The 23,799-nt window shown below is 40.9% G+C and overlaps 2 protein-coding genes across 39 annotated transcripts in view; one reads left to right on the plus strand and one right to left on the minus strand.

Annotated features, from left to right (window-relative positions):
• PRIMPOL (primase and DNA directed polymerase) overlaps positions 1-2,441 on the minus strand; it is a 40,158-nt gene extending 37,717 nt beyond the window's left edge. For 32 of the 36 annotated variants that reach the window (XM_070253215.1, XM_070253208.1, XM_070253200.1 and 29 more), the window contains exons 1-3: positions 2,136-2,430; positions 944-1,002; positions 490-574 (exon numbers count right to left, since the gene is read on the minus strand). The gene's annotated coding sequence lies outside the window, so the exon portion shown is untranslated. Of the gene's footprint in view, positions 1-489; positions 575-943; positions 1,003-2,135 lie in introns of all 36 variants that reach the window. The other 4 variants (XM_023630917.2, XM_023630911.2, XM_023630914.2 and 1 more) reach the window with 3 other exon arrangements.
• A 280-nt stretch (positions 2,442-2,721) lies between these two features.
• CASP3 (caspase 3) lies at positions 2,722-23,397 on the plus strand. 3 transcript variants are annotated; one of them, XM_023630401.2, is made up of 7 exons: positions 2,722-2,868; positions 13,822-13,889; positions 16,219-16,343; positions 19,099-19,227; positions 19,545-19,720; positions 19,988-20,108; positions 21,534-23,397. In XM_023630401.2, exons 2-7 carry the CDS (start codon positions 13,837-13,839, stop codon positions 21,761-21,763), a joined length of 834 nt encoding a protein of 277 aa, XP_023486169.1. In that variant the 5' UTR covers positions 2,722-2,868; positions 13,822-13,836; the 3' UTR covers positions 21,764-23,397. The 3 variants fall into 3 exon arrangements, with proteins under 3 accessions (XP_023486169.1, NP_001157433.1, XP_023486170.1); NM_001163961.1 differs by lacking the exon at positions 2,722-2,868 and having other exon boundaries at positions 13,821-13,889; positions 21,534-21,862; XM_023630402.2 differs by lacking the exons at positions 2,722-2,868; positions 19,988-20,108 and having other exon boundaries at positions 13,828-13,889.
• The last annotated feature ends 402 nt before the right edge of the window (positions 23,398-23,799 follow it).

The raw sequence follows: 23,799 nt of genomic DNA on the forward strand, positions 1-23,799 counted from the left end.
GCCAACCCAAGGAGCCCTGGTTTCCCTGGGTTTATGCCTCAACTTGCCCAGCTAGGACACGTGACGGCCTGGTGCCCAGGAACAGCTGGCTGGGGCTGCATGCTTCACAATTACTGGCTTCTAGGGAGACCTGAAGCCTGCCTCGCCCTGTTCTCCCTAGGCCACATCTCCTAGTTTCTTTCTTTTCTTGTCTAATCACAAGTCAATTTCCATTCCCCAACTCCAGCTTCCCACTCTGTCCTGAGAATAGATTCATCAGTATTTTGTGTTTTCTGTATGTATGTTCTAATTCTAGTATTTAGTAAAGTTCTGGTGTTTGGCAATGTTTACTTACTATAATCTCTTTTATGGCATCTTGGAAAACATTTATACTATTTCTCCCACTGCTAAAGTATTCATAATAAAGTACATGATTAAAATTCATTAACAGTAATATTAATATATGTTTACTTCCCAGATGAATAACCTTAAGAAATTAAATATACTGACTGAATTTGATTTTCTTCCACTTCAGTCACTTTGCCAGTCTATGCTTGAACAGAAGTAACTCATATTTAAATTTCCCAAAATTCTCCTGTAATGGATAAGAAAACACATGATATGTCATTCTTTTCCACTTACCCCTTTCTACCACCTCCACAGGCTCTCCCACCCAAACAGACTAACCCTGCCAGACTAATCACCTTTAAAACTATTTTTCATAATTTTTCATAGGGACACTCATTAATGATTCAGAGCAACACTCAATTCACACTATAGATAATATCAAGAAGTCCAAACTCTCCAGGATCTGGCCCTAAATCACTTACACATTTTATTCCTTATCATTTGGCCTTCTGAACCAACGGAATGATAATCACCAAATGAATGATAATGACCACTCTCTGCCCCTGGCCCACTCCAAGAGCCCATACATTTCTCTCACCTGGAATGCCCCACTTACCTTTCCCAAATTCTTCCCCTTCAAGGCCCGGATCAAGTTCTGCCACCTCTGAGACAGCTCTGTAAAAACAAATTACTGGACTCAGTCAGAAGACATTGCCTCCAGACAACTGTTTTACTGTAACTAAAGTTTCTCTAGACTAAGTAAATTAGCATAATTTACACAAAAACAGAAAACTGCTGTAGCTTTAACTGAAGCATCATTTTGGTAAGAAAGTTTAGTAGAGGAGCCAGCTGTGGGTAGAGCGGTTAAGTTTGGCTTGCTCACTTTAGCTACCAGGCTCATGGGTTTGGATCCCAGGCACTGACCTACAACATTCCTCAGCCACACTGTGGCAGCCACTCACATACAAAATAGAGGAAGACTGGCACAGATGTTAGCACAGGGCTAATCTTCCTCAAGCAAAAAAAAAAAAAAAAAGAGGAAGATTGGCAACAAATGTTAGCTCAGGGCCAGTCTTCCTCAGCAAAAAAAACGAAAGAAAGAAAGTTTAGCACAGGAAGGGGTTTGGGCATCACCACGGCATAACAGGACTTGATGAATTATACTGGCGCCTTCCTTATGAATAACTGCATGCTGAACCACTTAGGGTTGGGAGTGGGTCCTATTCTTCAGTTTTACCGCAGCAGAAAAAGGATAGCCAAATATTCATCTTCTCTCAATTTGGGAGGGATAAAGAAAGGCCTAAGTTTTATTCCTGGGATCCGAGTTTAACTCCTGTAACTCTCCTTTTAGTAAGAACAAACTACTTAACCTCTTTAAGCCCTGGTGGGGACTGGAATTCCTACCTCCCGGTGTTGTTGAAAGGCTAAAACAAGAAAATGCATTTGGGCACACCTAAGAGCACAGAACAAGCGCTCAACAAACGGTAGCACATATATAATGATGTATACTTATGTACAAAATACGGCCCCTGATTTATACCCAAATAGGCACAAATGTTCTTAATACGGGGTCCCTGACTTGTCAGAATATCATGAATCTCTAGAAATTGGATGCGCAATTTCCTGGTCATTTGTGTGGGTAGATTCTTCTTCTTCTGCAAAAATGATTCATAGTTTGCATCAGAGTCTGAAAGGATTTCGTAACCCAAAAGAGGGGAACCAGTAGGCAGTGCAGGTTTTTGATTTAGGGACGAATTGGAAGGGACCTAAGGAAAGGCTTCAGGTCATGCGGGGGAAGGGGAGATTACCAGCGCGGGTCGGCCTGCTCCCCTTCCTCCCAGAGGTCCAACAGGGCGGCAGGCCCGCCCTCGACTCCGGTCTCTCTGCCCCTTGGGCCTGGCGCGGCTTTCCGGTCTCCCTCCGTTTCCCTCCAGAACCCCCCGCAAGGGGGGGGGACACCCACGTGTCCTCTCTGGCTGGCGGGACCTGAGACCTGCCCACGGTGGCGCTAACGCGTCTTCAAACCTGGCGCGGGGCCGGGTCCCGAGCGCGCCGGACCCGTGAGAGCGCGGCCTCGGGGCGGTGCTTGGCGGCGTTCTCTGCGCGGGGGCGGGGCCAGAGCGGGCCGGGCCAATGAGAGCGCGACCTCCGGGGGGGGGCGGTGTTCACTGCGCGGGGGCGGGGCCAGAGAGCGCCGGGCCTACGAGAGCGCGCCCTCCGGGCGGGGCGGTGTTCTTGCGGCGGGGGCGGGGTCAGAGCGCGCCGGGCCTGTGAGGGGCGGCTTGGAGGAGGCAGGGGACGATGTTCTTGGACTGGCGGGCGGGCGGGCGAGCGGGGAGCGCTCCGGGCCTCTGTGGGAGCGGCATTCGGGGCGGGGGCGGGGTGGGGCGGGGCGGGAGACACGTCGACGCGGAGGGGGCGGAGCCAGAGGGGGCGGGCCGTGCTCGGAACGGAGCTGAGCCGGACAGGGTGGGGGCTACAGAAGCGGAGCTGGCGGGGCGCAGAGCTGAGGGGCGCGGAGTGGTGCGTGGAGGCTGAGCGGTGAGTGCTGCCCTCCTGTCTTCTCGCCGCGGCGCCGTCAGCCCGGGGCCCGCTCCCTCCATCTCCTGCAGCCCAGCGCGCGCCCCGGGGACCTGTTGGGCCCTGCGGCTGCTCCGAGGAGACGGAGGAGATGGGCACAGTCCGGGTTGCGGATCCTTTGTTTTGCCACGACGACGAGTGCGAGGACGAGCCTGCAGCCCACGGAGCGAGAGAGTCGGCCTGGGGTCGGGAGGCCGGGCCGGGGGTGTGGAGGCAGACGGCGGAGACTCGGCTGGAGATGCCGACCCGGGAAACCGGACCGCAGATCGAGAGGCCGAGCCGGGAGCGTCGAGGCTGGGGGAGGGTGGTGGGGGAGGACAGGGGGACGGGAGACCGGGCCGGGGAGCGGAAACCCGGCTGGAGATGCCGAGCCCGGGGGACGGGAGGCGGACCGAAGATCGAGAGGCCGGGCTGTGGGTTGGGGGGAGACGGGGCCGGGGCTCCGAGGTCGGGTAGCTGGGGGCTGGACCCCTGTCGCGGAGCTCGCGGGAGGGGGTCGCGGGAGGCCGGGTGGGAGGAGGTCGGACCTGGGAGCGGAGGCAGCGGGATGCTTGGGAAGTGAGGGTGCCCGGGACCGCAGGCTGAGTGTTGGATCGGGAAGGGAGTCGCGGATGGTCGGCAATGAGAAACGATGCCCCGAGGGCAGGAGGCGGGCTCGGTACTGTCTGAGTGGCGCTGGCCCTCGGAGCTGAACCTCCCATTATTGGAAGAGGGTTTGGTCTCTGCTGCCTTCTTTATCTCGGGCCTGGATCTTCCCGGATTGCCTGTGTGACTCAGTTTTCTGGAGAAGTAATTTCAGGTGTTAAACTCTAATTCCTTTTCAGACCTGAAGGTCTCCATGAATCCATCCAGTTCGGCCATGTGACTGTGTGTCCGTGGCCAAATTCACCCAGGAGCTGCTTTGAAATCCGCTCAGGCCACGCTGAATAAGAGTGCCTTTCTCACACTTGTCACTCCTGTTCTGCTCTCAAGCTTTACTTCCCAAGCAGCTGCCTCTGTCCCATTCTCAATCAGTGGAACCCAAGCCAGAAAACCAGGAACCAGGCTTCTCAGCTACCACTCTCCACTCCTTCCCCAGTTAGCCACCAAGCCTCCTAAATGTCCACCAGATCTGTCCACTTCTCTCCATCTCTGATTTAAGTCACCATAGGCTCTTACCTGGCTACAGCAGCCTCCTTCTTGGCCTCCATACTTCCAGACACCCTGCCCCTCTCATCCACTCCATTCTTTAGAGCACAGGCTGAGGGATGTTCACAAAGTAGAAATCTAGAAAACTGTTTGTTTGCCCGTAGGATAAACCCAGTCCCTTAACATGGTTAACAAAGCCAAGCACAGGTTGGCTCCTTGCTCCCCTCCCTTTCCTTATCTTTTGTTATAGCACTGTTTCACTTTCTACACAGCCCTTCTGATCTTAATACCTATTCTCTGCCTGAAACACACCTGCATTCATCACATCTGCTTGAGGAACTTCTGCTTAGATTTCTGTTCTCCTTAAACGTGTGAAGGTTAAGTCTTATATCATGTGCTCCTTTTGCGTCGGAGTTCCCTAAGAGGGAAATATCATATCCTTTGCAGTTGCTTGTTTCCTTTCGTCCCTACTAGCTTTTAAGCAAATTCCCTGAGGAACTGTGTTTTTGTTGTTCATTAGTGTCTTTCCCCTTATCCAGGGCCTGCACAAGTGAATACCCCTCCTACAGTATTATGCTTTTTAATAATTATGCCCTATCTAGAAAAAATAAACGTGTTTTAGTATTACTTAGCAAATTATAATTAAAAGATTGGATTAGAAAGGAATGGTAAAGGTGAAATATGGAGTCATTGTAACAATGTGAGTATACAAGATAGTAACAGGAGGTGCTTAGCAAGGAGGTTAGACCAGCCTGTATCAAAATGTGCTCAGCCACTTTGAATGCATTATAGTTACACATGATGTCTAAGAATGAAATGCAAAGTTTAAGTTATCTCCATCACAACCTGATGTTTGAGCTTTGGTTTTGCTTTGCTCTTTTGCAAAAGAAGGCTTTTGAAAGTTAGAATGTGTTTTGGAGTGTGGCAATAAAACCTGTTAACAGTAAAAAAGAAATAAAACATTATACCTAATTAAGTCAGAGTTGCTTTGCTATCCTGAAAAAAAGGCCTTGCCTCCTGCCATTTTAAGAGACTGGCATCTTATCTGATGTAGACAATTACAATGCCTCTTTAACTGTTTTGCTTTCGAACCTAATTTAGCACAATCTCCTACTGCTTCATCCCTCTTGTAATTCTAGAAAGCAGTCTTTATTCTCATGAACAGTGTTAAATTAATTCTGGCGCTTAATATTAGATACTTTTTAAAGCTCTGCCTTAAAGATGTGGATCACTAATGTTTGGGCCTAAAAAAAAGATGTGGGAATTCTTAAACTGTTATATGCTGTTTTGTACACATTTAACAAATACAAATGTAATAGGGGGAATAGGTACTCTGTTGTCAGACAACCTAAGGCCAGGTCCCAAGGGTGACACTTACCAGGTCATCCATAAATAGGCATAAGTAATATACATACCTCACAGGGTTCTGAGGATAAAGTGAGATAATGTCTGTGAGGGTGCTTTGTAAATGTCTATGTCATATTGTTATTTCTCTCCCTATTTTGTTCTTGCCTTCAAATTGCTTATAGAGCTTCTGAGTTAGGGGAGAGTAAGATAAAGTTATCTGATGTGTACTGAACACTGGCATTTGCCTTGTTGAGCCACTTTTGAATGCTAGTCAGCATGGGCATGAGTCCCACATTGGGCCAGGATCCTTCTCTCTCCTGTTACTTGACGCACTCAAGGTTTGCTACAGTACTTTGCGCACAGTTGGTGTTCAGTAACTTCTGATGGCGCAGGTGATGATTGAATAGATACTGCTGACTCTGACTTTTTGCAGTTTCAAACCTTCTCTGGCAGGCAGGATTTCTTTAATCAGGTGGTTATAAACTTAAATCTGCTTCTATAGATGAGTGGTTCTCAGTGGGAGGGAAGAGGCCTTGCAGGTTTATAAAAGGCACCCAAGATCCTTCATTTTACATTCATTTCATACAAAATATTTAGGTCTGCAAGGACTTTCCCATTTCTCCTTTTGTCCCTCCAAAGACACCATCTTAGGGCCTCAAGGGAGGGGAAGACAGACCCCTTGCACATAGTCAGTACTGTGTTCTTTCTGGCTAATGGCTTTGAATAGTGGGGAGGACTCCAGTCTGTCTTCCTGGTCGTGTGGCCCTTGCCAGAGACAAGGAAAGAATGGTTTTATTTGTTTGTATTGCACAACTGAACCCATGTTAGTTTATTCTGTGTTTAGTTTTACTTGCTCTTTGTGCCTTTTCACCTTAATTACAAAATAAATAATAGAAGATTGACATTACCAGGCCCAATGACAATATCCAGTTTGGTGATTGTTATAAATCCCCAAAGAAAGAAATTCAGAGACTGGATGGGAAACGATTTCAAAAAAACCTCTAGTACATTACAGCTGAAATGTTTTCTTAGCCAAACTATAGGCAAAAGTATGTTCTCTCTGTTTCACTTACTAAATCTGGAAATGTGACTGCTTTTGAGACTTTGGTAACAAATGCCTCTCAAATTGGTGATAAATACAATCCTGGTGTTTTTCAAGTTTTTTGACAAAAGTTGAGTCTCCCCAGAAGTCATACTAGAAAGGCTTCACCTTTCTTTTGAGGCAAACAAAGATCAGAAAATAAGTCTTAATGACTTATACTGAATATTTAACATGAAACCAGTTATTTTACTTTTAGAAGTAAATTACCCAGGGGCCTCAGAAACAGCATAACCATCATTTCTGTTTTCTTCATTAATTAGAGTAAGTGCACCTTATACTATTTCACTGTCTCTGCAGTCAGTTTCTACCATGTTATTTATGCTCTTTGTCTCATTTTAATTAGAGCTTCTAGGTTGTGGATTTTTGTTTCCTTCCTTGAAATCATTGATAGTATTCCCCGTCCTATATGGTACGAAGCCATGTAGAAGAGTGGGCGGGTAAGACAGACAGATGCGAAATCCTGGCTGTGCCACTTGGAAGTTATTTACCTGTTCTAAGTCTCAGTCAACTGAACTATGGAAAGGGGATCATGATGTCTCAGCATCATTGGAAGGATGAACCAGAAATACGTAAATAAGTAACACATCAGTCAATCAATAAAAGTATCTTTTAGCCCAGAGTCTAGCCCATAAGAGTAGGCAGTGGGAGGAAGGGTTATTACGCAACACTTTGTACACAATGCTCAGATCACGCATGGCATTGTGAATCTTTGGTCTTTTTGGCTACCTGTTTTGGTAAATCTTTACTTATAAATTTTTTTTTTTAAGATACTTATATTCATGGAGATGATTCAAAAGTGAGCAGTGTTGGTTCTTATGTCTTATTTTGAGATTTTAAACCCATTAGAGCAGAAACCAGGTTTTATCCCTTACATCACTTTCCTTGTAGGACAGGTAGCAAGAACAGCCTACTGATGGGTGATGGTTTAGCTGAGTAAGACTCTCAAACTGGTTATACTATTTCATGTCTCATTTTGAAATCTCTACCATAGGCACACTTTCAAACTATTCTGTTTTTTTCTGAGGAGCCCTGAGCTAACATCCGTGCCCATCATCCTCTACTTTATATGTGGGATGCCTGCCACAGCATGGCTTGCCACGCCGTGCCAGGTCCGTACCTGGGATCCGAACCGCCGAACCCCAGGCCGCCAAAGCAGAATGTGCGAACCAGGCTGGCCCCAATATTCATTTTTAATAACAGGGTTTTTTTCCAAATTTTTAATGCTTTATAACTTCATGTAGATATTTTAATTTTAGAAGTTAATTTTTATTCCTCTACCTTAACTCTGTAGATAGTTTATTCTGCTTTACTTCCTTATTGTAGTGTGCAATAGTCTCTTTAGTTGGCTTAACCACAATATAAATAGGGAGAACATTACAACTTTTCACTTCAGGAAAACACAGCATAAAATATTTAAGTATCTATTTTACAGTGACAGTAAGTTTATGCTGACAACATTTTTTAACTTTCGAAGATCTGACTGTTGTGGCTCCTGTGGCAAGTGTTAAAGGAATTTAGGAACTAGAGAAGTGATTCTAAGACCCAAGTTCCAAGTTGCTATCTAATGTCAAATAGTCCACTTGGAACTTCTCTGGGACCTAATTAATATATGTTAAAAAGTTTACCTTATTATCATCAGCATCCTGAATGGAAGGAAAGAAGTACATACATCAGTACAATCAGAAATAATTGGTGTTAAGTCCATTGTTGTGCCAAGATATATTTTTTAAACCCCTATTGTATATTTTCATATTTCTGTTTTATCAAATGAAAATGTTCTAAGAGGGGCTGGCCTGGTGCGCAGCACTTAAGTTCGCACATTCCACTTCTTCATGGCACTGCTTGGCAAGCCATGCTGTGGTAGGCGTCCCATTTATGAAGTAGAGGAAGATGGGCATAGATGTCAGCTCAGGGCCAGTCTTCCTCAGCAAAAAGAGGAGGATTGGCAGTAGTTAGCTCAGGGCTAATCTTCCTCAAAGAAAAAAAAAAAAGAAACTGTTCTAAGAACTTAAACTCCTGTTATTGTTTAGGGCCTTAAATATTTCCCTTGGGGGGATAATTTTTTGTCTTTCTAGGATGAGATCACCATCCCCAGAATAACTTGTATTCAGCCAGGCATTAGCTAATGGAGGTGAGGTCATGCTAAATGTTAACACTATAGTGAGTTCTGCAAGAAAGTTCTGCTCCCAAGAGTGCGGGTTTGGGGCTTTCGTGAGGAAAAAGCAGATGGTGGCAAGTAAGTGCAAGTGTGCACATGTCTGACGCAATGAGGACTTTGTTTACCATTATATAAATTTTTAATAGTGTGTGAAGGTCAGCTGATACTGTTGCAGTATATATTATCCAGATACCAATAATGAAGGAAACAATACATATAGTACGTTGTTCCTGAGAAATCCTTATGAAATAGTCTTAACACTGTTTTAGATCCTATTTTAACAGAAGGCATGTTTTTGCCTTTCAGCCACCAATTACCTTACTCAAGCAAAATAGTCTATCTCATGTCTAATATCAGAAATGATTAAATGACAATTGCTTATATTCGGACTGATCTATCTGCAACTTTCTTTAACTTTTGGGAATTATTTGGTTAACGAAAGTTGATTAAATGTGTGAAAAGGAGATGACTACTTAAACGTCAGCTAATATTTAGATGAAATCTTCATTGGTAGGAGTCAAGAAGCCGAATATTTTTAAACTCACGAAGGCTGGTCACTATTTAAATCTAAACCTTCTATTCCAGTCATAGGATAGAATCGTTGTATCCCACAGCTTTATCGTTGGCAGGAAAGGAAAGGTTGCTAGAAGTTGGTATTTCAGCCCAAGAATCACTGCACTGTTTGCAGAAGTGTTCAGTAAGAGATCTGTCCTTAGGGCCTTGATCGTTGGTGGGAACCTACCAATATTTAGGTTGATATGTAGTATGAGCACATACTGTGTACCCTGCATTTGGCAAACTTGTTCAAAGGGCCAATTTGAGGCAAACCCTGGGGCCAGCAAGGACACTGACAGGAGCTCCAGGTTCAACTTCAGAATTTATCATCTTGTTAAGGTTTCTTTCCCATTGTGTTTTCACTCCAGATTTTTTTACAGGCTGGCCATAAAGTCTTGAAACATAGGTCATGTTTTCTCATGGATTGCAATGTCAAATAAACCATTTATTATGTATTTGCCTATGTTTCCGGAATTGTTAGCCACTCTGGAACTTGTTAGCTACTCTAGCCACTCTGATTAGTTCTTTCAATTAATCAAATTAACCATGACTTTATTTTTCAAGCATGGATGGATAATTATTTTGATTTATGGTCTACCCACTTAGAATTGGCTTGCATGGGGCGAGTGAGTTGGTCTTTATGACATTTCTGGTTCAAGGAAGTTTGAGATTTCCCTGTACCTAATACATGTTTGTTATATGTACGCAAGAGAAGAAGAAAGGCAGATGGCCTGGAATGGTACAGAGCAGTCAAGGAAGGGTTGCAAGTTTCATAGTAGTAGAGATTCCCTATTTTTGTCACTCTTAAAAAAGGGCTGAGAGTTGAAATTGGCCAGCACAGTCCTGTTTGATGCAGTCTGCCAATGTTGATAGATATTATTTTATGAAATAATCTTGGTTCTATTTTATAACTTTAAAAACAATGCAGCTGTTATAGAAAAATTAGGAAATATAGAAAAATATGAAGGAATAAGTAAGTTGTCAGTATTTCCATCATCTAGAGATAGCCACTATTAATAAATTGGTTAATATGTAAAGATGCTGTATAATTACTTTTGGTCTTTTTCTTGTGTTTATTTTAATTGAGATTATATTGTTTTAAGCAGTTTTATAGCCTATTTTTACTTAGCCTTATGTTATAAGCATTTCCCACGTCACTGATTAGTTCTTTAAAAAAGTTTTATAGCTATATTAACCAACGTATGGGTATACCATAACTTAACTATTTCTCTGCTCAAATTCTCACTATTTTTTTTTTTTTTTAAAGATTTTATTTTTTCCTTTTTCTCCCCAAAGCCCCCCGGTACATAGTTGTGTATTCTTCGTTGTGGGTTCTTCTAGTTGTGGCATGTGGGACGCTGCCTCAGCATGGTCTGATGAGCAGTGCCATGTCCACGCCCAGGATTCGAACTAACGAAACACTGGGCCGCCTGCAGCGGAGTGCGCAAACTTAACCACTCGGCCATGGGGCCAGCCCCTCAAATTCTCACTATTTTGATGAATAATGTATCCTTCCCTTTCTCTCCTCTCCCCAACCCCTGGGGTTATTTCCTTAGGCTGCATTCTTAGAAGTCTAATTTTACTAGATCAAATTTCAAGGCTTTTATTGGGGGTGGGGGGCATGTTGTCAAAATGTTCTCAAGAGATGATACCAATTTATGTTCCTTCCAGTAGGCTATGAGAATGCCTGTCTCATGCACCTTTGCTGGTATTGTGCATGATTAGTTTTTGGTACTACTTGATAAAATCCATGGTAAGCACACATGAAAGTATAGATAGGACATTTGGGGATTCCTGTCTCATAGTTTATCATATGCAGTCATATGAGAAGTACCTCATCCTCCTTCCATCAGATTCACCAGCCTTCACATGTTGTGTCCACAGAGTTAGTCTTCCTGTTACAGAGGGTGAACCCTCACTTGTTCTTATCAAACCAAACAAGAAATCTCTACCCCTTGTCCCTCTCCAGCTGCTGTCCCATTTCTCCTTTCCCCTTCATGGCAAAATTGTGCTTACTCACTGTTGTCTTTACTCGTTTTTGTTCTCTCATTCTCTCAGTTCGCTGCAGCAACCTTGATCCTTTTAAAGTATAATTTTCAAAAAGTAAAACTTGGCTGCTGTGTAAATATAAAATAAATTGTGTCAAATATTTTATTCAATTAATTAATTAATAATAAAACCAGTAAGATGTTAAGACAAGTTCAAAGGAGAATTTGAAACAAAACAGATGTAGATGGTATAATGAAATGAATTTGCTAATAGAAGCAAAACTGGTTAATATCGTGTAGAGCAATAGAATGTAGTTTGGGAGGGTCATCTTTTCTATAGATTGGGCATCCGTTGAATCAAAGACAACAGGATAAAATTCATTTTCATTTCTGTGGAGAATCATTTGCATGATTATCTGTTTTTTATGGCTTAACTTCCTACAGAGTTCTAAAGCAGCCTAGTCAGTAGAAGGTCCATCAAAGGGGACACCCATAAAATCAGATACTCCCCAAGATTCCTCTAGACAATGCCTAGCACCACACTAAAATGATATCCAATAATTTTTTTGCCCATTTCCAAGTTTTGGACAATTTTTTCTGACAATCGCCACCATCCTCATGACATTCTTGCCAAAGCCAGTGGTCTTCTTTCCTCATCTGACTTGACCACTTAGCAAGATTCGAAACAACCCGACACTCATTGAAAGACATCTGCATGCTTTCGTACACCACATTCACCTGATTTCCCTGTTTCACTCACCAAAGTCTCTTGCTGGCCCTGCTTCCTCTAGTAACCGTCTGCGTATCAGAGTGCCCCAGTATGTCTCCAGCCCTGATCTCTTTCTCGATTCCAGATTCTTAACTACCTATATTCGCTGTGCAGCTTTAGTCCACGCTCCCAGCATTCTTTCCGGAACTATTCCAGAAGGCTTCTCATTGGCCTGTGTGCTTCCACTTCATCCTTCTGCAGTCGATTCTTCACTCCGCAGCCAGAGTGGTATTTTTAAAGCATGCTGTCCCTCCTCTGCTTCAAACACTCCAGTGGTTTCTCCTTGCAGTTAGGATAGAGTCGAAGCTCCTCTTGGCTCCTGAGGTACCATGTGATCTTGCCTTTCCTGCTTCATCTCTCTTCACTCCTTCCCTTCCTTTACCATGTGCTAGTCAAGCTGGTCTTTCTGCACTATGAGTGCACCAGACTCTTTCAGGGCCTTTGTACTTGCTCGTCCTTCCTCCAGCAAGGACAGCCTCAGTTGGTAGCCTTTATGTCATTTAGATCTCAGTGTTAATGTCACCTCAGAGATGACTTCCCCAACTACCTTAGCTAAAGGAGCTCACACTCCCAGTCTATTACATTACTCTATTTTATTTTCTTCATAGCCCCTGTCAGTATTTGAAATCTTATCAATCTATAATTAGTCCTCCTCTCTAGAATGAAAGCTTCTTGAAGGTAGGAACTTTGTCTTGTCTTCCACCCTGTCCTAGTACCTAGAATGGTACCTGGCGCAAAGCATGTGCCACCAGATATTTGTTTACTGACTAAAAGATGGTTCCTCCCAGCTGTACTCACCATCCTCCCTTGGTTTTCTAGAAAAGCTACAGGAAGTAAGATGGTAGAAAAGCAGAGAGCCTTTATAGAAGTGCAGAAACAAAGAGTAGCTTCGAGAGAAGGTCAAAGCCTGCCCTCCCCTGTGGTTGAAGTGGCATGTGACACCTCCTCTCCTCCATATTCTTTTCTCCATCTTTCCCCACCCAGGTGCACACAGAACTTAGGGAGACAGGAGGGAAGAACTTAGCTTTGGAGAAGAGAAGAGGTCTCCTTAGCTTTCAGGAGACCTTGAAGAGGACACTTTGGTACTGCTTTCAGTTTGGGAAGATAGAAAAGTTCCGGAGATGAATGGTGGTGTTGGTTACACAACAGTATGAGTGTACTCAATGTCACGGAACTGTATACTTAAAAATGGTGAAAATGGTAGAATTTGTGTCTATTTTACCACAGTTTTAAAAATTTAAATTTAGAAAGGGGGAAGGAGGCTTGGACTTTCTGTAAAGGCTTTTATGGTTGAGCAAGTCCTGTTGATGGGGTTGTGTACTCTTTTAAGATTTATGATTTTAGCATAAGAGTTAAGTTAAAGTCGTATTTTGATTGGTGTTTTTGAGTTAGCCAGGGCTTCTAGAGGCTGGAGAAAGTCAAGATTTTTTTCTCCTTGTTTTTCAAGTTTTTGGTTTTCAACTGTGTTGAGTTGAAAGGCTGAGTTCTGACCAATGAGCTGATGGATTGTAGTAGAAACAAGTGGCAGTCTGTATCTTGATCTGGTGGGGACATACAAGTGTAAAAATTAATCGAGCTGCACACTTCTTATCTGTGTACTCTATGTACTTCGTAGCTCATTTCAAAAAGACAGAGAGATTGAGAGAGAGAAATGGGCTATATTACACATTCCTTTACAAAGGATTATTCTCAGGTTTGACTCACAGAACCCTTTAACAGTAGAGGTGAAGCTGGGGTGGGAGTGGTATTGCTAATGGGAAAAAGTCCATATAAAGTATTTAGAGAGATGATCATTGGAATAATTAACATAGTACAGTGATCTTATAATGACTGATTTTGATTAACTTCTACTTTCTTTATATTCTAGTGAATAAAAGTATCCATGGAGAACTCTAAAATCTCAGTGGATTCAAAATCCATTAAAAATTCAGAAACGTAAGTATTTAAACGGAATCCTGTATAATCAGTGAAAGATAGGTGTATGTAATACAGCAAACCTTGAGGAGTGAGGAAGCAGAAAAAATGGGCTTTCAAACCAAGAGCCCCAGTTGACTTCCTATCTCAACAGCGATATGGCTTTACACGCGTTAAAATGATCCTCTCTGAAGCTCCTCCTTAAAATGAAACTTTGATGGAACTTGGGGGAGGATTGAGGGAAGGACCAGGTACCGTGCCTGACCCATGGTCGGAAACCCTGTCTCAGAAGCAGAAGGACACACAGGAGAGGCAGGACGTGCAATTGTGGGTGCTTCTGGACCTTCCCAAATCACTCGCAGGACGAAAGGTTTTGTGTTTGGGGGAGGTTTTTTGCCTCCTATTTATTTATAAGTTTTAAGACTAAAATGAAATGCCAATTCTGAGTCTGGAGAAGAATTGCCTGTTTATAGATTATCTTTTACTCTTTTTTTCCTCAGTCTTCCTTTTTGAAATATTCTGCTTATTAATGCTTCTAATGAAGAAAGGAAAAAGATAAAACTCAAACACTCTTAATTCCTGTCTGTTATTATCCATTTGGGATCTCTTGTGATACTTTTAATTCTAAAAGTTTATTTCTGAGACCCAGTATTATTATTCTGAACCAACCAGGGAATTACAAACTAATTGTAGTACCAAACAATAGTATTACAGCAATACTATTAAGAGCTTACCAATAAAGATTTAGCAATATTTGTTTCACAAAGGAATTTTCCTAGAAATTAAACCTTTGAAATGTGATCTCTGGGGCTGGCCCCCTGGCCGAGTGGCTAAGTTTGCGCTCTCCGCTGTAGGCGGCCCACTGTTTCGTTGGTTCGAATCCTGGGCGCGGCCATGGCACTGCTCATCAAACCACGCTGAGGCAGTGTCCCACATGCCACAATTAGAAGGCCCACAATGAAGAGTATACAACCATGTACTGGGGGGCTTTGGGGAGAAAAAGGAAAAAAGTAAAATCTTAAAAAAAAAAAGAAATGTGATCTCATTTTAGAGATTTTTGGGGTTTTTTAAAAATGACTTACACGTTTTCTTACCTTTTCATATAGTACAGAACATAATTTAATAGCAAATTGCATGGGAGCTCAAAACAAATTTAGGTCTCTTTTGATCCTATGATAAGTTGTCCTCATGCTCCTAGGCCTTTTGAGTCTCTGCTCTTTGTCAGGTGTGCCCCCTCCCACTCTGGCTGTCCCTCTGCCGGGAGAGGAGCAGCAGGAGGTGGTAGGGAATTACTCTTCTGAGGTTCATTATCTGTATGACCTTCAACAAGCCACTCATCTTTCAAGAGTTTTAATTTTTTCGTCTGTAAAATATGGGAATCCTTACCTCTAGCTAAATATAATAGTTCACTTCTGAACTTGACTGCATTAATTTAGTCTTTTAATCTTTTTCCAACAATTTCTTTTAGAATTGTGTATCATGTGAAATACTCTCAGGTTAAGTGCATGAGTATGTTGACTTTAGGTATCAACGTTTGGCTGCTCCTACGCCTGTCATGTCCTCATTCTTGGTCCAGATCAGGGTCAGGCCTGCAGTCTGTGTCAGTCAGGTTTTATTGGAACATAGCTGCACCCATTCGTTTACATATTGTCCTCAGCTACTTTCACCAGCAGAAGGGAGTCGCTGCAACAGAGACTGGACAGCCCACAACCCTACAAGACTTAATATTTGACCCTTTTGAGAAAAAGTTGATTGATCCTGAGCTAGATAACAGAGATTTTTGGATAAGTGACCTTGAGACAAGTACTTTCAATTGTTTACAATAGTGATTCCATGTATTAATTTGTTCAGCTCATAGAGTTTAAGAAACAATTTAGCAATTGTGATCAATATTGTGCTTTGAGTCGTCTTTGCATTTGTTGATTTCTTATAATTTCAGGCTCATTTTTAAGATTTTACTCTTACCTTGAAGGGTAAAATATTTCACATAGTTATAGGGATTTTTTAGAGTATGAAATGTATTTGATGAAATTTTAATAAAATTTAGAGAAAAACATAAAATATAGAGATTAAAAGCCTGAACTCTGAAGTCCAACAGATGGTTTCAGCCTTGGCTCTAACACAGTAGTGTCTGCATAACTGTCAGCACATTCCTTAGCCTCATGGCGGTCATTTCCTCTTCTGTGAAATGAGTTTTTGTGCAATTTAAGTGAGGAAAAGCCTGTAGCACACAGCCTGACACATTACATTCTACAAACGTTAACTATTATGTGCTTTAGAAGTTGTATTAATGTGAACAGCAGCATTGATCATTTCTATCTTTGTAAACTATTGTTTGATTTTCAAACAGAAAGATCTTACATGGAAGCAAGTCAATGGACTCTGGAATATCCTTGGACAGTAGTTACAAAATGGATTATCCTGAAATGGGGTTATGTATAATAATCAATAATAAGAACTTTCATAAAAGTACTGGTATGTATCATAACATAATTTTTCATCCTTTTCAAATATTTGTACCATGTATATTTAGTATAATACAAAAAATAGTATTGATGTTATTAGTAAATTATGACACAGAATGGCCATAAGGTAGAGAGAGAGCAGGACCCACAGGTCCTAAAATTCACCATGGACTCTTAGTCTCCTGCCCATCATCACAGTCTCTCCCTCTTCCAACAGCTAGCCTCCTATCTGTATGTTGGCCTCTTCTGCCCTGACTTCTCTGTCACACTTGCTTCTTTATCCTTCTGCTCCCTCTTTTATGCTAATGGAAGGATCTCAACAAATAGTAAGTAGTAGTGTTTGTCCTTTCCAGGAACTGTGCAAGGCACCTCACAGATATTGTCTCATTTAATTTTTACAGCATTGAAAAGTAACCGCCATTAGATGCTGAAAGGTTAATATCCTTGCGGATTCACACAGAAATTTAGTAGCAGAGCTGGGCCTCAGCCCTGGTGTGCCTGACACCCCAGCCCGAGCTCTGAACCCACCTTCTGTGCTGCTTCACTTCTTTGTGTTTTCATTTGCTCTATTGACTTTTTCCTCCTCTCCTACGGATGGCAGACCCCATCTTAAAGAGACCTTACTTCTACTCAGCTTCCTCCTAAGCTTTGCTCAGATTTTTGTCTCCTTCCCTAAATTTTGAAAACATGTACTTTAAGCTCACCATCGTCACTTCTTTCAATTCCCCTTGAACCTGTTTTGCTGTTTCCTCCTCACCCTCTACTGAAACTACTCTGTTAGGTTCGCCACAGGCTGCTCACCAAATCCCCTGCTTAGTCTCTATACTGTGTACTATTGAATCTAATAATACATTTTAGAATTTTTTTTTAGAGAATATAAAAAGATAAAAGCCTTCATGATCCTAAAAAGCTAATATCATCTTGATGTATCGCTTGATGTTTTTCCTTGATCGTTTCTTAAAGCTTAATCTTATTCATAATATGCAAGCAATATTGTATCCTGCTTGCTCCACTTAATGTAATATTACCATTTTTCATGTTGTATAATTTTTATGTTATTTTAATGATTGTATAATACCCCATTCCTGAATCATACCATTCCCTTAATTTGCATAATTTACCATATGAATGAACATTTGGGCTGTTTCCCCGTTTTTCATTTTCAAATTGCTGATGTGATAATTCTTTGAATTGGCATATTAATCACATTAGAATTAATTTTTAATTAAGGAAACTAGAAGCATCAGATCTAATTTAGGAGGCTATCTACCAGAGTGGTGGTAAAAATGGAAAGAAGCCAGATTACACTGGAAAGATAAGCAGGATTTGGTGTTAGATTATAAGGAGTGAGAGAAAGCGTAGTTGAAAATGGGTGTCTAATCTGAACAGTGCCGTTTCTATTGCTTTTGGCTATAAGTTGAGATACCGTCTTCAGCCATTAGGTATTCTGCTTCACATTGCTAGTGATGATGCCCTCTTCCTGTAGAATTTTACATTGCTGAACCTATTCTTTTTTTAAAAAAAAAAGTATATCATTCCACTCTTCCCCCCAAAATAGTTAGACCAGTGGTCGGGCCTTAGCCTTCGAGTGAGCCCCTTGTCTGCTCTGAAATTGAAAGGTCAGGTTCTCACAACGATCTCTGACAGCCTGATGTTTTCTGTTTTACTACCAAGTGGCTCACAAACCAGGACCAGAGTTCAGTCACCTTGTCACACAGGTGCATGGTGTCCTCAGCCTTTCCAATATCAAAACCTTGATCAGCTTATTTTAATTTTATAGAAACAACATATGGCCCTAATAGAAATTTCAGAAATTACAGATTAGCAAAAGAGAAAAATTAAAATCACTTATAGTCACACTACTCAGATAATATTTTGGAAATAAAGATATTTAATCTTTTTTCTATTCAGACATATTAAACTTATTTCTAAGATGTGTTGCCCCCAACACTTTAGCATTTTTAAATCTGAGTGCATCATACACTCAATCTGTACGTTTCTGTGGAAGGTTTGGTAAAGGAAGGTTGAAAGCCCAGGATCCCTGGATGCAGATCGAACACACACTTTGTTCCTTTGTACAAGTCCCTGGTCCTCTGTGCTCCACATCCCACATCTGTACAAGTGAAACAGTCGTCGTAGCTGTCTCATGTTGGTTGGAAAGATTAAAGGAGATTACCCACAGCAGAATGCCTGATGAACAGTGTTACTGTGCGGTGGTTTGTGGTTTTTTCCTGAAAAGACATTATGAAAGTAGTAGTGTATCTTAAAATCGTTGGGAACTTAAAAATCAAAGAAATACAGTTTCTCTGAGTGTGTGTTTTGTTATATATCTATATAATTTTTTCTCAAAAGTTAGATCATATTTTCTAGTATTTTTTTTATAATCAATGACCATTTTTTCCTGGCAAAATTTTGTCTACAAAAATGTTAATGGCAACATAGTATTCCGTTATTTAAGTGAACCATCATTTATTTAACCAAATCACTCTCGTTAGACATTGAAGTTGTCTCTGTTTTTCACTATCTAAGCAGCTGTGAAAGATATCCTTGTGACCGTGACATTGATATAGCTTCTGTTATGAAGTGTCGTCTAAATACCAAGAAGTTAGAGACTTTGTGTCCTTATCAGAATAATTGAATCTTCATAGCATTTGAAAGGAAGAACTGACTGTGGATCCTGTGAATTGCTGAATAGTTTATTTCATCTCAGAGCAGTTAATCTTCTTTTGTTAAATGCAATTAAAAGTAATTTTTTCCGTTCTAAGGAATGGCATCCCGGTCTGGTACAGATGTGGATGCAGCAAACCTCAGGGAAACATTCACAAACTTGAAATACGAAGTCAGGAATAAAAATGATCTTACCGGCGAAGAAATTGTGGCATTGATGCGCAGTGGTAAGAAATAATTAAAAGAATTACCTTCATTGTCCAACTTTATATTACAGTTTGGATGTAATTACACATACAATAATAAAGCATGAGAATTGTGGAACTATACTGTGCATAATCTTACTCTATATTTTATTTAAGTAAAGTAGAAGTTATTTATGCCAGCTACCTAAAATGGTTTGAGGTCTGTTGCTCTGCTCCAAGCTGGATCTAGATGATCTCTCTTAGTTTTGTTCTCAAGTTTCTTCATCTTATTCCCGTATGGTATATATGAGATTGAATAAAGTTATGTTGTTTTTTCTTATTTGTAAATGTTTTTCCAGTTTCTAAAGAAGATCATAGCAAAAGGAGCAGTTTTATTTGCGTGCTTCTAAGCCATGGTGAAGAAGGAATAATTTTTGGAACAAATGGACCTATTGACCTGAAAAAATTAACATGTTTCTTCAAAGGGGATTGTTGCAGAAGTCTAGCTGGAAAACCCAAACTTTTCATTATTCAGGTAATATATAACTGAGCAACTCAGTTATCAAGGTGGATTATGAAAAGCGTTTATTTTTTTCCCTGAAGCTACTGAACTGTTGTTACTATTTTATTCATTTAAACCACCACTTAGGAGATATAGAATAAATCTTAGTTTTGGACTTATATCAAAAAGATTCTGCATAATTAACATCAGTTTTTACACAGCCTTTCCATTTCTTAGGAATTACAGTTATTTGTGTACACACATATTGTTTTAAATAAATGTTTATGTTTTTACCTCTAGGCCTGCCGAGGTACAGAACTGGACAGTGGTATTGAGACCGACAGTGGTATTGAGGATGACATGGCATGTCAGAAAATCCCAGTTGAGGCAGACTTCCTGTATGCGTATTCCACAGCACCTGGTAAGGAAGTTACAGATAACGAATGTCATATGTGGATTTTCAGCAACCAAGAGTGTATTCCAAAGGCATCAAGATTTTGATATACATAAAAAACAGCTAACTTGTCGGTATTTTAGGGTACCTTAACCAAACAGAAGTCTCAAAAAATTGTCTTTAGCCAAATTTGGCTGGAAAATACGCATATATAGAAAGCATGCTTACCCAGTATCATTCATGAACTAATAGCAGATAGGATGCTGTGTTGTAATATAGGCCAAATCAGAGCTTCATCCACTTCTTAGAATGGAGAGAGGTATGTTTTCCAGGAATTCTTTGGAAGATAGGAAATAAAAAAGATAAACATGAATAGTATATGATAGTGTTGAAATGGAATGAGGGGTGGGCCAGCCCAGTGGCGCAGCAGTTAAGTTCACACATTATGTTTTGGCAGCCTGGGGTTCGCTGGTTCGGATCCCGGTGCAGACCTATGCATCACTTGTCCGGCCCTGCTGTGGCAGGTGTCCCACATAAAACAGAGGAAGATGGGCACAGATGTTAGCTCAGAGCCAGTCTTCCTCAGCAAAAAGAGGAGGATTGACAGCAGATGTTAGCTCACGGCTAATCTTCCTCAAAAAAAAGAAATGGAATGAGGGAAAAGGAACAAGGTAAAAAATGATCTATGAATAGGTTACTAACCTCCACTTTTTGTGGTTGTGTTGCACATGCAATTACATAAGTAAATATTTATTGATCATACAATTATTTATTGAACAACTAACTCAGGATGTCACAAAGGTAGAAAATATAGGACAAATATATTTTTAAAGTGTCACATTTTCAAATATGTTCAGTATGATTGCTTTTTAATCTCCAGGCATCTTTCCAGGTAAAGTACTTCTAAACTAAAAACAGTGGAGCCTATAGTTAAAATGAAAAAGTACCATAAAATACACTATTTCCCCTTTTGGACTTCTTTAATACTCTGTAATGTATTTATTGTACTTTATTCAGATGCCCTTTAAATAAATTTAGGACACTCAAATGTGTGTGCATATGTAAGCAGTTTATTTCTTGGATAAGCCAGTAATCTGATTGTGACACCATGCTACTTACAATGACCCTGTTTGTATCTTTGCTTTTGCGTCGTCTTCTGCGTGTTTTCCTGTTTTTCCTTGTTGGAAGGGAAGCCCAGAAAGTAGAACTCTCAGTAATTCAACAGTAAAGGTAGTCCACGACTCTTTTTCCCTTGTTGAAAGCATAGGTATATACACAGTACACTTTCTTTTTCCCCTCCAACATCATTTACCCTGAAACCAAAGGTGTCGTTTGTTTGTTTATATAGCTAATAATACCTGTGGAAGTTTATGCTTGTTTTTACCTTTATGGTTGTGTAATAATTTATAAAATCTGGTATCCATGGTACTTTGGTTATATTTTGCCTTGCAGGTTACTATTCCTGGCGAAATTCGAAGGACGGATCCTGGTTCATCCAGTCGCTTTGTGCTATGCTGAAGCTGTACGCCCACAAGCTTGAGCTTATGCATATCCTCACTCGGGTTAACCGCAAGGTAGCCATGGAATTTGAGTCCTATTGCCTTGACCCTACTTTTCATGGAAAGAAACAGATTCCGTGTATTGTTTCTATGCTCACAAAAGAACTGTATTTTTATCACTAAAGAAATGGGTGGGTTTTTGTTATTTTTTTTGTATGCCAAGTGAGGAAGCAGTATAATTCATACTGTATTTTCTTCTCTCGTTTAAATCTCATCTAATCCTCCAAGTGGTACTTTGAAACATGCCGCTTTCATCGCAATAAAACTACTGTGAAGCTACCTCAAACTCAGAATCAGGTAGTTGAAATTGAATTGAATTAGGAGTAAATAACAATGGACAGTGGTACAATCATGATGAGAGAAAATGATTGTAAATTAACGGCTCTCATCGTTAGCAATTTTTAGTGATGCTATGATATGAATTTTCAAGTAATCATGGGAAAAGTTAAATATTGCAGTAATGGATTTCAGTGATACTGATGTGCTCTCACTTGAGTATGCATCCTGGTCTTTGTCAGACTAGAAACGATCATGTGGAATAATGTTTCCTAGAACTGTGCACCCATGGGCCTGGCCAAAGGCTTGAGGCCCTTGACTTTAGAATTGGTATTTGGAGATAAGTCAACCGTATTTTTAGATCATTTATCTGAGTGCATGGTTTTGTGATGTTTGTCCTGAGCATGTCTTTGTTGTAAAGAGTTGTGTTTAATATTGAAAAAGAAACTAAATATTTTACTTGGGAGAAAGCATGAGCACGCTAAGTTGACTCTTTTAAGACTAAATACAACATTAATAAAGGGAGGCGTAGTTAGAACTATAAGGTGCTGAAATATAGCTCGTCTACTAGCATGTGTATCCTGGCATATTTGTCTCTGTGCCATCTGTTGAGCTTCAAATACCAGCAAAGCCTCTGAAGAGCTGTTATGTGAAAACCTCAAGTTGTTGGTCAAACTGAGTAGCAGCATGTATTGAAGAAATTCTGTAAGAACATATTAAAATACAACTTATATAACAAACAGTGAATCGTAAGGAAGAAACAAGGAATCAGTCAGCTGGGCATTCCGTAATGAGAAGATGGTTTGAGCCTGAGCAGAAGCATGATGCGGCTTCTATGTGATGAAGGCAGAGCCGGAGACCAGAAAAAGCGCTGCTGACTAGTTTCTTCATATGTACCAGTGTGTGTGGAGGACGCCCCCAGGGCAGGAATCTCCACGAAAGTGAGCCAAATCAGAAATTCCTGAAATGGAAATTTTCCAAAGATGGTGAGGGTCACAATAAAAACCATAGTACTCTTTGTAGTCAAATTTTTGAGCACGTTAAGTTATTTTCTGTTAAAGTTTACAATCAGGAAAATGATACCATTATAATTATATACTGTTCTCTGAAATGAAAGGACCATGGTACATAGGACTTCAGAACCATCTAGTCTTGCCCTCCTTTGGCGGACGGGGAAACTGAAGGCCAGAAAGGAGAAACGGCATGGCCGCCAGCCACAGAGGCTGGGCTCCAGCCTCCCCAGTCAGGAGGCGCTGAGCCAGTGGCATCCTAGTGTCTTACTGGTTGTCAGTCTGACATTTCACGTAAGCTTTCTTGTGCTCAAAGAAAAGAACTCACATTTATAAATGATGGCTATTTGTTTTGACTACGTCTGTAATTTTTTCAAAGTAAATGAAGCATGTAATGATGACTCAAGCTATGTGACTATTTTGTAAAAATTTATTATGAATTCTTATTTCAAAATATAAATTCTAACAAAATTCCCAACGTTTGTTTTTGTTGTTTCTGATGTTGTGCTGCTAATTGAAATTAAAATGTTTTTAACTAAGAACTTAAATTGGAAGGGCCAAAGAGGATGCAACAGAACCCTATAATTAAATGTTTTGAGATAGTGGCACGTTACCATATAGAATAAGCAGACTTTTCTTCTTCCCGGGCCCTCTCAGAAGGCCCTGTTCCTAAAATGACCATGATGCCAGGAAGGATACTAGGTTTGCATGGATCACAGTCCCTAAAGATGACCATATATTTGTTTGTTTTCCTTGCCTTGTGCAAGGGTGAATAACAGAGTATAAAGGATATTGCTGAAATGAAACATTTTCACCACGTAAGTTTTACATAGGGCTAATAGGGGGAGGTAAAAAAAAAGAACTAAGGGATTA

Source organism: Equus caballus, chromosome 27, assembly GCF_041296265.1.
Source record: "Equus caballus isolate H_3958 breed thoroughbred chromosome 27, TB-T2T, whole genome shotgun sequence".
NCBI classification, from domain to species: domain Eukaryota; kingdom Metazoa; phylum Chordata; class Mammalia; order Perissodactyla; family Equidae; genus Equus; species Equus caballus.

Excerpts from the sequence above, each read along its gene's own strand:
- CASP3 (XM_023630401.2), top strand. The coding sequence starts at position 13,837 with ATGGAGAACTCTAAAATCTCAGTGGATTCAAAATCCATTAAAAATTCA. Across the intron at positions 13,890-16,218 it reads TCCATTAAAAATTCAGAAAC|AAAGATCTTACATGGAAGCA; the intron begins GTAAGTATTTAA and ends ATTTTCAAACAG. Across the intron at positions 19,228-19,544 it reads TGTGGCATTGATGCGCAGTG|TTTCTAAAGAAGATCATAGC; the intron begins GTAAGAAATAAT and ends ATGTTTTTCCAG.